General features: G+C 42.0%; 1 protein-coding gene across 1 annotated transcript in view; it reads left to right on the top strand.

Moving 5' to 3' along the window:
• The window catches only part of USH2A (usherin), a 474416-nt gene that overhangs the window by 392443 nt on the left and 66896 nt on the right, over window positions 1-15077 (top strand). The window contains 4 exon segments of the mRNA XM_054576584.1: window positions 183-366; window positions 1275-1432; window positions 11321-11479; window positions 12899-13061. Of these exon segments, the coding sequence (XP_054432559.1) occupies window positions 183-366; window positions 1275-1432; window positions 11321-11479; window positions 12899-13061 (664 nt within the window).

The following is a 15077-nucleotide window of genomic DNA, read 5'->3' as shown; positions in this document are numbered from 1 at the left end:
AAAGTAGGTACGTGTACCCCCATACGCATTTCACCCCCAAGTAAATAAAATGTCTTTTGGTCACCTGCCGTGAGATTTTTTTGATCAACAGATTAAAGTATCACAGTATGCGAGGTGATGCTGTGAATTTGATCAGGTGTCTCTTTCATCCTGACCCTGAAACATCGTGTTATTTTTGCCAGGAGTTTGGGCCACACCGCGACACATTGTCATCAATTCCACAACCGTGGAATTACACTGGAGTCCGCCGGAAAAGCCCGGCGGCCTCGTTTCTCAGTATCAGTTGAGTCGTGATGGAACCTTGGTTTTCCTGGGTGACGGTGAGGAGCGGCATTTCACTGATAAAAACCTGGAACCCAACAGCAGGTAAACTAAAAGCAAGCTCTGCCCATCGTGCAGTTGGGTTTTTAGATTCCCACTGAAATGGTATTAAATGAATTAGTAAATCTCCCTGTTCATCAGCCTTCGAACAGCTGCTGAGGTCCCTGAACCCACTTCAGATGTCAGTGGCCCACGTGCTGACGCATTACCTTCGTCTTCAGAAATTCCTTAAAAATGTGAACAGATGATCTAAATGGCATGAAAGCACAATACTTTTTAAGTATATAAAATGCAGAAAGTATTAAACTTTTAAAAGATTATCAGATTTTCAAAAACATGCATTCCTAAACTAGCATTAAAAGAAATTTAAAGAGTTTTGTTTTCCATCAACTACCTTTTTTTCTGGTATAATGTTTTTTCTGCTTGCTGCACTATGTATAGACATGGGTCGTTTTAGTGAAAAAAGTTCTACCTATTTGCAATTTATTCCCATTCATTTCTCAGCAGAGACAAAATATATTTTAGATCAACAGATGTTTTATTGTAGAGAATAAAGATCAATTTAGTTTTATCGTAGAGAATAGCAGATCAATTTAGAAACATCTTCCTCTAAACATACTTCCCTGAACTCTAACTCATTTAAAAATGGGAAGATTAATTTGAACCCTCCACAATGCACCAGCGCACTCCAAAATTTCCCTGAAATCTTGAGGAAAAGCAGCGAATTGCTAGTAGAAAGGGCCAGGAAGAGTAGTAGTCTGGGGACAGTGCTGCCCTGTGCTGGACCAACTACCACATCCGTGGTGCAGTTTCTGAACAGGGAGCAAAGACTTCGCAAGTTGTCACAAATTTAGAACTAAGCAATGGATCGAAAAACCAGCAATCATTGTTCAGTTTTCCTATGCATCACCTTAGAACAATTCTTTTTTTTTTTTTTTCTGCCCCTGATACAGATATATTTACAAGTTGAAAGCCACAACGGGAGGTGGCAGTAGTTTTAGTGATGAGTACCTTGTACAAACACCTCTACGAACACCAGAAGAAATCCAGCCTCCATGTAACATCACAGTAACTGGGCCTGACTCCATATTCATAGCTTGGACTCCACCAGGTAAAGAGAGAGAGAGAGAGAGAGAGAGAGAGAGAGAGAGAGAGAATGTGTGTGTGTGTGTGTGTGTGTGTGTGTGTGTGTGTGTGTGTGTGTGTGTAAAACATTTTAGATGACATTAATTGGAAATAAGATTGGATATGTGAGTTTAGTAGAGCTGAAGGAAATAATCTGTTTCCTGGAAAATATAAACAAAATAATGCAAACCACAGTTTTGCAGGTATGCATGCGTAAGTATATATATAGACACATACATACAGATGGATATAGGTGTAGATATGTAGATAAAGATACATGGTCACACAGGTCTTTGTTATTCTATCAACGGAATCCTTTCAATCACCAAAGCCTAAAATGCCGTCATCTTCCTACCTATCCAAGGTAAGCCACACAGACCAGAATGGCCTTCAGCTCTCGTTTCTGCAGGACTCCCTGGGTTGGACCATTTATAGTTCCTCCTATGTTATAGCAGTGAATGAGGAATTCAGAAACACAGGGGCCCACTTCGCCCGTTCTCCTTGGGCTGTGATCAGATGCGGGAGCCGAACTGTGTCCTCAAAGCTGTAGAGCCTCCATTCAGTCATTAAGTCACTAATGGGATGCTTTCGTGGTTTAGTGCATTGTTACAGTTTCAGGGAAACATCATCCTCAGGTAATAATGCAATTCTAACAGCATTAATATGGTAGAATAAGGATTGGAGTGAAATCAGCTTGCTGTGTCTTTTAATGTAAAGGACACGTGGAGGTTTTTTTTCAGTAAAATTTACAGTTGATTAAGGTGTTACATACACTCAAAAGATAACGTGACTTTATTTTTAATATCTAGCCTGAAGACGAAATTGAAATATAAAATTAAAACAAACATCTATTGTCCCCATCAGAATAAGTTTAGCCACAGTTCCTCATGGAACCGGAAAAAATTGGTTAACAGCATTTTGGGCATTATTGAACCCATTCCATAAAATAATTAACAAAGATATATTTTTCATTGAATTGAACAGTTATCTCAGTCAACGCAGGTAATACAGTCATAAAGATAACGTGAAGGCTTAATTATAAAACAACATTCTCACAAACCAACATCCTTCTGATGTCGTAATCTCAGATCAAAGACCGAAGGGCCTGTTTTTGTGGTCAGAGTCACAGGGGAAAAACCTAAGAGCTTTATAAGCAAAGCAAACTTGAAGTTGTGCTAAGCTATTAAATATAAATGATTTCATTCACCTTTGTTTTAAAATAAATATACAACATATTGAGATTAAACAAAACCTAAAGGAATAATCAGCATGTGTCCCAAAGCCCAGCCCTCTGTCCCTAAGTCTGAGGAGAGGAGGGAGTCTGGAATTCTGGTCTTCATTCCGAGGAGGGGAGCCCACACCGGCGGCTGTGGGAAGCACACTCACGTGCCTTCGCGGGACTGCCCCCCACTTGCCCGGAACGGCACTGCTGTCCGGCGGCCTTTGAGCTCGTCACCCCTGAGCATTCCCATCCTGCCGCGGCTCCGCAAAGTAAAGCGAGGCCGCGTAGAGCCAGCCCGAAGCCAGATTCCCCCAACTGGCTGGAGGGTGGTCAGACTCAGACAGGGCCTTCTACCACCCAAACCCTCAAAGAACGATGTCACCAGGAAGTTCCATGGCTCACCAAATTACCCGTCATTTTAACATTGTCATGCACATAAACGGCCACCGCCAACCCGAAGACTTCACACTTAGTGAGGACTGGAACACCTCTTCCTTTTAAGACGACCCGAGCAGGATGAATGCGAAAACCAGGATTCATATTCCAGCAATGCCGCCTGTTAGTTGACTTTAAACAAGCCATTGTTTTCTTTGTCAGTCTGTGATCTCCATCTATGAAATGGAGAAAATGATAGCGCCTTCAAGTAAGGTTGCTATAAAGATTTAATGAGATGATTTTTATAATTGGTATTAATCTGGTTTATAATGTCTGTGGACAGTTGTGGCTACTTCCCAGTAATTATTTTTGCCTTTAATTACTCATGTTTTTAAACGTATTTGCTCCAACCTTTGCTGGGCCCCAAGGCCTCCATTTCCATCATGATGAAGCCACCTACCACAGGACCCGGTTAGTCAATTTTCAAGACTTCTTTCGTGTTTCCCAGCATTTTGTCATTTTTCTGTTTGAGTTCAACATCATGTATTTGTGTTCAGTGAAAAATGTTTCCACTTAGAGAAAGATCATTGTGACATAAAACACCACTTTTGCTTCTTTCATGGAATCTTAACTCTTGTCTACCCCAAGCTGTATAGAAATTGCTCATTCTAATCCAGCCTAGGGGATATTGTAGAAATGCCATACATACTAACTCTGACCATATAACCAATGGTTAATAAATCTATAATATCCAGACCTGTCAATCTCTTAGTTTCAGTTGCACAAAATCTATTACAGAAACCCTGTAATATATGGAAAGATTAAAATCTTAAATTACCCTTTTTTTTTTCCTGATGCCTACAAGGATTTTGAACTCAGTAAACAGGCAGATGATTTTGTTGATTTTATTGTAAAGCACCTCATGCTGTGTTTTGATTCAGATAATAAAAATATTTTACTGTCCCTGAATTGTCACAAATATATATTTTAAACAGTAAGTAAACAAGCTTGTCATAACCAGAGGTGGTTTTCTGGTTCACGGTCAGGAGGTTCCTAGGTATTCGTCACAGTCCCCTGCCTTTACAAACTGGTGACATCACAGTCAGAGCTGAAATGTGGGCAGAACGGTCCATACCTATGGTTTCAAAACCTGAATGAACCTAAGAATCCCTGGGGGGGCTTGTGCAAAGACAGAGTCTCAACCCCAATTTGACCAACTAAGAATCTTCCGGGATGGAGTTAAGGAATCTGGGCAGTTGTTAAAGGTCCCCCAAGTTTAGGAACCGTGACTCACACCAAGCAGAAGTGGTCAGCTACATTAATTCTCTAAAAACATAAGTCAATTTCCCTTGACTGTCGAGAGTCAAAATAGTGGGAGAATTGATTTCTTTTTCCCATGTACTGTGTGGTCAGCACAGATAGAGTGATTTTACACAAGTGAGCTGCTCAGAGAACAAAGACTATGTGGTCACTTAGTTGTGGAAAATACCTAGGCAAGTAAGTGGGTGTTTAGTTTACAAATCATTATTTCAATGCTATCTGTAATTAAGCCCTACTGCATGTTTGCAGATATTACTAGTAAAGAGGGTAAGGGCTGGGGATAAGTGGGAATGTTGAGGGGAAGAGTAATTGTGATACTGATGGCAAAAATATTATATATATGTGTGTGTGTGTGTGTGTGTGTGTGTATGTGCATTAATATTACTTGCTTATGTGTGCCATTTATTACATTCCTACTATGTGCCAAACACTTTGACAAGTACCTTTCCTGCCTTTCCTCCGTTCATTCTTACGTAAGCCTTGGAGACAAGTACTATCACTGTCACCACATTAAGATAAGAAATTTGAATCTCGAAGTCATATAATATACTCAAGGTCACAGAGCAGAGCCAGGATTCATATTCAGGTCCTCTCTCCTTCCTGACTTTGGCTTAATTCCCAAATCCAAATTAAACGTTTTACTTACTGCCTAAAGTCTTCCAGATTTATGATGAAGCAACTATGCTTTTTGAAATAGTAGCTCAGAGGGCCCGGCAGTGGAACTAGGTGTTGGTGAAAACCACAATGTTGTAGAAGAAGTATTCTTTCTGGGCACATAGGACCAGAAGAATAGTGAATTGTGGAAAATGGCAAGTTCTGAAGGGGAACCAGCCACGTAACAGGAGGTCTGCACTGGGGCATGAAGGCTTCACCTGCCCCTCCGACAGCCCGGGACAAATAGATGTGACTTAGCCAAATGAGATTGCAGGTGCAGGAAGAATTCAATTAGATGGGAGAGGGCAAGAGCCATTTCTCAAGTATTTCAAAAAAAAAAAAAAAAAACCCAGACAAACAAGTTATTCAGACTATTTTAAACCATAGTAGATGTTCTCCAACCTGCGAGGTAAATCCTGGTTCACTTTGCCTCATTATTACTTGATAACAGTCCATAGTAACATTAACAAAACATGTCAAGCTCCAGAAAAATCAAGATTTCTACTCATTTGTATACAGTTTGTACTTCCAAATCAAATGATATGCAAACACCATATCCTTATAAAATGTTGACTTAATTGATGGGGAAAAAAACAAAATGCTAAGCTTCTAAATTGTATCAGTCATGCAAATATAAGTAAACTTTGAGTTTTCTGCTGTTTAAAATCATTCAAACACATGATTTTCTATAGAAGTTCACCCCTCACTCCACATTAACTCAAGCCTACACATACACGCACATTCCTTCCTTAAAGGCAAACAGAACACACACATATTTTCCCAAAAACTATCATCTTATGGATACATAATTTTTTCACATATTTCAGAAAAGGTAATACCAGTTTCTATGTGGAACCCCCCCATTCAGTTTCTCTGTGGCCTTGGACAGGTTGTACACAGGATCTGAACTCTAGGTTTCTCATCTGTGAAAGGAATATTAAACGCCTACTTGCATCACTGCTATGTGAAGTCAGTGAGGTAGCACAGTAAAACACGCAGTGGACGCTGGATACGTGCTGTGTATTCCTATTCAAATCTGTAGACAACGTACACCGGGGGAACTTATTCCTAACCATGTCTACTCACTTGTACCGGCTCTGAGCCTTGGGGCAGGACTTACATACACTTCGACCTGAAAGAGAGCAAAGAATACATGTTGTCTCGGTGGGCGAAATATGGTAGCAAATGCAGAAGTGAGTGCTTTGTGGGACATAAACGGTTCACTCAGAATAATGGAGATGGACCTTCCTGCTGTTTGAGAACCTAAACATTCAAAATTATTTAAACTCTGAATGTAATAATGAGCCTTTCTAATTTAGCAAGGTGATGACTGTATTTTGAACTATGCTGGCCCTTAATCATGTTCTAATTAACAGTGTCACTGTGTGTAACACACACTTTTTCTTGCTAAAGATGGCGAGTTGTTCAGGCTTTAGTGCATAATATTGAAACGCCGGTGCCTTTCCTTCCACATTTACCTCTGAGTCTATTAAAGAAAAGAATTGGCAACAATTCTTCTGCTGAGAAATTTCTATTAATATTGCTTAGGAATACAAATGCTTTCAGTTAATCAACTTTCGATTAAAAGGTAGCTAGCCACGGCACGGCCTGTCTGTAGACATTAGGCACCCACGGCTTCAGTGAGCTCATCGGGTGCAGTGTCTTAGATCAGACACTATCCGTGTAAGGTCAAAATGGGCATTAAGATTTGTAAGAATTCATGTTGCATTCGTCGGGATGATCTGACATTGGCAGTTGTTTCACTCTTATACGTGCCATCACCAAGGGACAGACAGCGGTGAATTCCAGCAGAAATGTAAAACCCTTATCACTGATTTACGGTTTGTTTGCATTTTTTGATTGGAACACTTAAGTTCTACTCTCTTAGAAAATTCCAATTATAGGATAATGTGTTATCAACTACATCACCGTGTTATGCATGAGATCCTCAAACGTCACTCCCCTGATAACTGAAAGATAGCACCCTTGTGTTTGTATGTCTTGTTTAGGGGGAAAAAATCAAGGTCTTTGTCCATTTTTTAAATTGGATTATTTGGGGGTCTTTCGTTACTGAGTTGTGTGACTTTCTTATATATCTTAATATTTAACCCCATATGATTTGCGTGAATTTTCGCCCGTTGTGCAGCCTGCCGTTACATTTTGTTCACGGTTTTCTTTGCTGTGCAGAAGCTCGTTGGTTCGATGCAGTCCCCCTTGTTGACTTCTGCTTCTGTTGCCTTTGCTTTCAGTGTTTAGTAAGTTTACCTTACTTTATGGAGTTCTAACGTGTACTGGGAATTTTTCTGAGAGATTACCACGTATCTCAGTTACCGCTCAGTGCCACATTCAGTATAGCCTATGATTTTCCTGCGTTACTAATGAGAAAACTCAAGGCAGGTGTGATAAGCTACATTCCCCTGGTTGGTCATCACAAAGGTGTCAGAGCCAAGTCCCAATGAGTCCGACTCTAATTTCTATGCTCAGAACCACCGAGCTCTATTTTCTGTGTAAACAGTGCTTTTCTGCATTCTACTGTGATAGAGATCAAAAGCTTAAAAAATTTGCTGTCGATGACAGCAGCTGTGAATGAGGGTGCAGGAGTCCGAGGGGAGTCCATCCGGGAACCCAGCAGGGTCCCTGGATTTGTAGCTTAAACTCCGTGGGACGCAGTTCACTTGCCTTTGGCGAGATTAAGTCACGCATTCATTTTCACGAACGTGAAAATGTTTGCTGCACCCACCCAGCGGTAAAGCAGGGTGCCGAGCACCTTGAGAGCAAAGGAGGAGGAGGAGGAGACATTGTCTCCCTGTCAAGAGCCCCACTATCGAATAGGGCCGCGCGCCTAAAATGATAACTGTTGTACAAACTGTGTAATGGATATGTGTTCTAGAGGGTTCTGTTTCACCACCACACCCCCAAAAGGACATAACCAAGATATCCCTACCCATATAAAGGGGAATTTAGGCTGATTTGTTAAAAGCATTATGTTAAGTGCAGCCGATGTTTTGAAGTGAATGAGGCTATCACACCGAATTAATAGTTTTCCTCTTAGCATTGTTCCTGCACCAGCTCCTAAAAAAAGATTTTAGAAAAGGGCTGATTGACTATCCCGTTGTACAGTGTGCACCTGCTGTGAAATGAAACCACAAAGGAAAAAAAAAAGTTGAATAATTTAACTTTTTTATTTGTAAAGATAATCAGGGTTTTTCTGATTACATCTTAACTTCATAAATGTTAAATAACCTATCAGCATCTAGTTGTTGTAAATTATGAAAAGGAGCGTCGCAAGGAATATTAACCAACGAAACCCTTGTTCTTTAGTGAACAAGAAAATGTGTTACGGCAGCTTGTCATTGTGCGCCTGGTAAGTTTGACACCAAATAACAAAACTGCCATTTGCACTTAGGGTAAATTGGTTCACTTGAGCTTACACGGCTGCTCTTGGTCTGACATAAATTTATGAACTCGGGAACTAACCAAGTCGTGGGGCTTCCCAGCTGGCTTTAACAAATATGCCCATTTCATTTCACATCGTCATCAGAATACCAGGGGGCTAGGGCGGTTCAGACTCACTGCAGATGGTGCAGGGTCGGCAGGGACACAGGAGCTTCCATGTCACAGTCCTGCAAATTATGACAGTGGAGGGGGCTCTCTTTCCTAAATGCATGTCAGTGTTCGACATGTTCACAGCTTCAAGGAGCAATTTCTGTTTCAACACCTCATAGGCATAGGTAAAGGACATTTATTTTTGATTAAACAAGATGTGAAAAAATGTATTTTCCAGGTCTGTGCTTTGGCTAGCCACGTTTAAACCCAGGTAAAGATTACGTCTGTATTTGAAAAGGGATGGAGTGCCCTTTTGTTCCCTGACCCCGTAGGAGTCCTGTCTTCTTAAGCAGAGAACTTTCTGGAAGCAGGCCAGGAGATGCAGGATGAAGACATACCGTAAAGGCAACCTCAGACAAAGCGGAGGGAAGACCCCTCTCAATCCCTGCTAAGAATGAAAAGTAGAGCATCTTCCTAGAAATGCAATTTGATCATGCCCACGTGTGTACAAAAATAAAACTAGGTAACAAAATATTTGTTACAGAGATGATTACTTGAACAGATATAACATGTGTTCAGAATCGGAATGGCAGCTTTTATATGAAAGCTGGGTTCAAAAGTGTTTGGCCCTTGAAGACATGGTCATAGTTGTGGGTTTTATTTCATTTTGTTCCATTTGATTTGTTTTTGTAGAGACGGCTGTCATTTATTAAGCACTTTCTGCACTGCAGGGCTATAGTAAGTGCTTTGCATGGGTCTTGTCATTTAATTGTGAGCTCTTTATGTGGTGGCTGTTGGTACCATCATCATGCCCGTGGGCATACTGGTGTTCACCAAGGTGAGGCCATTGGCCAGGGGCAGATACGCTCTGAGGAGAGAGACGAACTGTCTGAGTCCGTCCAGTGGCTTGTCTAGTTGGCATATTTTTCAAGCATGTGTTTGTCAAACTTTTCTACAAGACCCACACTAGGAACAGAGGAGACATTTATTGAGCTGTGACTTGGTGCTAAAATCTAGGCTTGAAAACTACGTTGGGTAGGAAATTTTAAAAGTCCCTGACTTTATGAAGCTGGCATTCTCATGGTATTAAATAAGGCAATGAGCACTGCCTTGCACAAAACAGGAATGGAATGAAGGGTCTGTTTCGTTGGTGTTGTTGCTGAAACCACGCAAAAACTTTCAAGCTGGTTTCCTTTCCTCCTGTCTCACGTTTTTAATCCAACATTTACCTGCCAGCAGGATTATCATCCTTAAAAAAAAAAAAAAAAAGTTATATCATGTTAGCTTCTTCAAAGACTCCTTGCTACTGATGGTATATAAAGCCAAGATTTCTTGAAAAAATAACTGATCAAAATTAGACGTCACTTGAGAGAAGAAAGCAAGGTACACTCTAAGATTCTTACTCTGTGGCCAGGGGTGTAGGGAGGGAACTCTAGAAGAACAGGTTTGGGGGTAGAAAATAGAGTAATTCTATCTGGAGCCCGTTGAGGTCTTTGCGAAGTACACTATGTAAAACACGAACTGGAACTACAAGAGGAATATAAAGTGGGACATAAGAATCCAGGAATCAATGATAGAATAAGAGCCATTTAAGCTATTAGGACACATGCAGCAGGCAGTTTAACCAGGAGGCTCTACCTTTAAAATAAAAGCCCTCCGCCTAAGTTGGGCACAGTCTAGCGCTTTTCCAAAGAATGCATGCGCTCAGTTTTTCCTTCAGAGACTGTGGTCAGTCCTTCTGCCTGTGATCATTTTTTCTTTCAGAGGCTTCTTAGTTTCATCTGCTTCACGCAAACCCTCAAGCACCTCTGGTTTTACTGTCTCTTTGCCCTTTATAGGTTAGGGCTCTATCTACGAAAAGCAAAACCACATTGCATTCTCCAGCCCTCGTCTCTCATGGGCTGAGTCCTATGCTGTAGGTTTCATTTTTTTCTATAGCAAAGTTAAACTTGAGCACTACAAAGGTAGCGAATTAAACCCACAAATGTTATGAGCATCAGATAAATGCAAAAATTTAGTGGGAAACCTTATTACATTCCTCATTCAAGGCCCATCCCTGTCGTTGAACCAGAGTGTATGTTGTTCACAACCAAATAAAATGTATGGGCATTTAATTATAGTAGATTGCGAAGAGGCTCAAATGACAAGACTTCCTTTCTTTAGGAAGCATTGTGAAAGATGAAAGTTTTTGAACCCAAATTTCCTCTGTATTTAGATCCATGAGTGTCACTGACTGAGTGGACTGTCCTGACTCAGTAATTAATGTCCTGGGAATCCACTAGGTAGACTAGGATTTGGGGACTTTATGGGCTGTTACGTCAAGAATCCATGTCAGACTGGCTACGTACACATTGCCTACAGAAAAATTATTGTCATAAGCAAAACTGGTGGGGTTTTTTATGTACTTCAAGGATAGGGAAGGCTAAGAAAAATATATGACTCCATTTCTAATTGCCTTGTATTTTTTAAGAGGTGAAACATGGCTTTGGTTTTATTTGCCTACAGAGTATATCTTTGAAAAGAACTATTGTACTTCATTTTTTTAATAGGCAATGCCCATTTCTTACTTTTGGAATATGCATTCTAATTTTTTTTTAGTTTAAGTTTCCTGCTGTGATTATTTGCTATATCCAGCAACAATATACCTTTACATTGTAAAAGTTTTTTAAATATATGTTGTTCTTCTAAGACAAACATTTGTTGACCGTTTCGTATAGCCTCCATGTATGCTCTTACTTTTTCCCTCTCTCTTTAAAGGGACCCTTATCCCCCAGATGCCCGTGGAGTTCAGCGTCTTGCTGGGAGCCGGACGCGGGGCGCCCGTGCGCTTCCCCGCAGGCCGCCGCCAGTCCATCCTGCTGCAAAGCTTGGCTCCATTCACGCAGTACGAGATCAGGATACAAGCATGTCAGAATGGTGAAAGTCTTTCAGATACTCGTTCCAGCCTTTTATTGTTTCTTTTAAGAAAAAGTATTTTATTAAAAAAAAGAAAAGAAGAAGAAGAAGAAGGAATAGATTCTCAATTCCAATACCAAGACGAGCATTTCATTTCCTATTTGTACTGAACTATTTACCCAGAAAAATCAGAACCTGGTATCAAGGGAAGCATTATGCATTTCTGCACATTAAGTCATGAATATTTAAATATATTAAAATAGTGGTTTTGCAAAGTCTTCTTTTATAAGGCCCTTTAAAAGAAAAACACCTAGATCACAAAGGAATCCTTGCTCATATGAAACAGATTGCGTATAACAGAAATTTCATAGAAAATGTAGCTACCTTGTTTCTATTTAAATTTTATTCAGAAGAGGCTGGTGGGGAAGGGGGGCATTATTTAGAAGTTACGTTACACTCTCATGAGTCTCAGGTATTTTCAAGTACGTCCCTGTCCCCTATCCCATGTACATAAACTGTCACCTTGAGTTCCGTGGCTTAGAATAGTGGTCCGTGAAGCCATCGTCCATTTGGGTGGCCCTCAGGGGGAGCCTCTCTCAGTCCCTCCATCCTTCAAATGCTGTATAACACCCAGCTTGCTAAGAGAAGAGCATATGTAACTCCTGTTGGTGTGCATGCAGTATTACACCATCTTGGGTCAAAGAGATGTACCAACCGTACGTTCAATGTGTAGTTGGTGCTCTTGTGCTGCGCATCCCTTAGGAACATCTGTAGTTAAATGACTGCTAGTTGCCATAGAGTTGCTCAGGACTGGGGCAGTGATTTCGTCCGCTCCATTCTGAAACTCTGACTCCTTTGGCCGCTTGCCTCTACGATCCCGACCAAGGCATTTTGGTCCGGGAGGTGCTGGTGTCCCTGATCCAGTCTTCAGCAAATCACCGAGAAATAGCTTTAAACAATGTTCTCTGGAGGTACACGTAAAATCAACTTCTGCCTCTCTAGGCCCCTAAAACTATACTCTCAAGTCCCAGTGTCCAAGTTAATTGTTTGACTCCTGTGTGGAGAGGCAGTCACTATTTTTAAATATTAACAGCAGGTAAGCTGTGTAGGTCATGCACTTAAGAAATTCAAGCACATTATCACTTTGTTGTTAGAATGACTACAATGAACTAGGGAAACCTCAGTTCAGACAAGCATAAGCTTTATTGCTATCTGTACCCATATAAAGATGTGGTTGAATAATAGATTTTCCAAAAATGATTCTCAATTTAACTTCTCAAATTCCATAGACATTTATAGTACTAGCCTAAAATATGTGTAGAAGCATGTATACAAAATTCCAAGTAAAATGATTTTCATGATATCCTTACCATTCTACATTATATATCAGTCTTTTCTGTGCTTGATAAATTACTCAAGGTCTTGATTTTTTTTTTCAAGGAAGCTGTGGGGTCAGCAGTAAAATGTTTGCTGAAACACCGGAAGCAGCCCCAGAGGACCTAAGTGCCCCGGTTCTTAAGGCCCTGGGATCAGCTCGTGTAGAGGTGACGTGGAAGCCACCTACGAAACCCAACGGCATCATCATCAACTACTTTATTCAGAGGTAACGTGGACTGTTATGATGATTTTTATCTATTGAAGAATGTGGGCTATTCTAAGACTGTAGAATCGAATCCATTTTCTCTTCCTGTAAGGGAATAAATGGGAATTTTTGGAGCACCTGCTAGGGACTCCAGTGGGTACTGGGAACATTTACATGTTGTCCAAGAGAGAAGAGCCTCACCCACCATGTATTGTCCCTTGAGCGCTGTCTGAAAGACGGGACCTCAGAGCCACCTGGGCCTTGCCTTTGATGAGGTGGTAGCACGTCCTCGAGGCTCCCTGGCCCGGAGAATGTGGTTGCTCCAGAGGAGGAGCCGGGTCTGGGGCGAGACTTCTTGTATTTCCCGTCACCTACCTTGTGGATGTTGGAAAGGCGTTTCTCACCCTCCAAAGCTGGGGGGCTGTTCGTTTGCAGAAAGTGTGGCTCAGCCCCGCAGTCCCCTCTGCTTGATGGGTTCCCACCAGTCTGACTAACGGTGCTTATGTAGCTTCTCTTCACCATGTTGTGCAGAACTGATTCAGTGTATCCACGTAAAATAAGGAAGAGAGGGAAAGGGGGGAACGGGGAGGAGAGAGAGAGAGAAGGGAGAAGGAAAGATGTGGGAGAGGCGTTTGAGGCTGAAGGGATGTTGCACTCCTTGATCATGCCTTTATCTGATCAACAGGGACATAGCTTTAAATTCATATTTTCTTTAAATAAATAATGAGGAAGTGGAGGAGAGGGAGGAAGGCAGAGAGGGAAGGAGGGAAGAGAGAAAGAGAATGAGAGACAGACAGACAGGGCAGGGCTTGGGAAGAAAAGAGAACAGAAAGAGCCAAGGGGCCACACACCTGTCCGCTGCGAGCTCGCTCTCTCCCTCCCTCTCTCCCGCCGTGTTATTTGATTCAGGCTGCTGCAACACAAATACCGTAACCTTTTAAGTGTTTAAGCAAACATTTAAAATTTCTCCCACTTCTGGGGAGCCCAAGTTCAAGGCGCCGGGACACTCGGTGTCTCGTGAGCGCCCACTTCTGGTTTGTAGCGGGCAGTCACTTCACTGTGTGCTTCCCTGGCGGGAGCCGCTAGGGAACTCTGCGGGGTCCCTTTTATTAGGGCACAGGTCCCACTCCTGAGGGCTCCACCCTCAGGACCTAATCATCTCCCAGAGCCTCCAGCTCCTAGCACCATCACACTGGGGGTTGGGGTTGAACCTGTGAATTGGCGGGGCCATTCCCCCCGCAGGGCCATCTAAGGTGGAGAAGACTCTGCAAGGCAGACGTAAACCATTTGCAGACTGAAAACCCCGTTCCCGACACCATGCGTTTACACCTGGCGCCAGAGCCTAGCACATCGCCCTCCCTCTGGTCCTCCTCCCCGCTTCAGCGCCCTTCGTTAGCCTCTCCGGCGGCTTCACACCTGGCCTCGTGCGCGCCATCGCCCTGGACGCAGCGTGAGGCTGCGCTTAGGTTCCTCCGCAGCCTCAGGGACAGCCATCCCTCAGTTCACAGCAGTCTGCCGGGGCGCGCTCGGCATCTGCTGGAAAATTAGGAAAGGAAAAGCGCTATCACGTTTTTGGTTAGGCAGCTGGCAGCACCGAAAATGAGCAAGCTGAATTTCTGCCCCGCAAACCTTAATTTGAAGAATAGTATTTCTGGTTCAAATACACATAAACATGTAAAAATGGCCTACGTGGATTTACATTTTACGCTAAGCACATTTGCGCAGGCTCTAAAATGCCCGTCCTCTTGGAATAGTTTTCTTTCATGTACTTAATGCTAATTGCATGAGAAAACCACATCCAATTCCTATTCTGAATCGAGGGAAATAAAGTATCTGTTATAAACCAGGATGTGGCTTCACTCTGTTAGTTTTGTAAATAAAGCTCATGATTACGGTGGCCATTCCACAGCAGCGATAGAGAGGGAAAACAGGAAATATAATGCAGAGAGCCCGCTTCAATGAAAAATACTGTAAATTGAATTTGACAGCATTTGATGGCATTTGATTATTCCAGTCACAGCCAAACAATGATATAAA

The sequence above is a fragment of the Pteronotus mesoamericanus genome, unplaced genomic scaffold (assembly GCF_021234165.1).
Source record: "Pteronotus mesoamericanus isolate MK-2021 breed Mesoamerican mustached bat unplaced genomic scaffold, CSHL_Meso_final contig_347, whole genome shotgun sequence".
NCBI lineage: Eukaryota > Metazoa > Chordata > Mammalia > Chiroptera > Mormoopidae > Pteronotus > Pteronotus mesoamericanus.
This window is presented reverse-complemented; position numbering and strand designations above follow the sequence as displayed.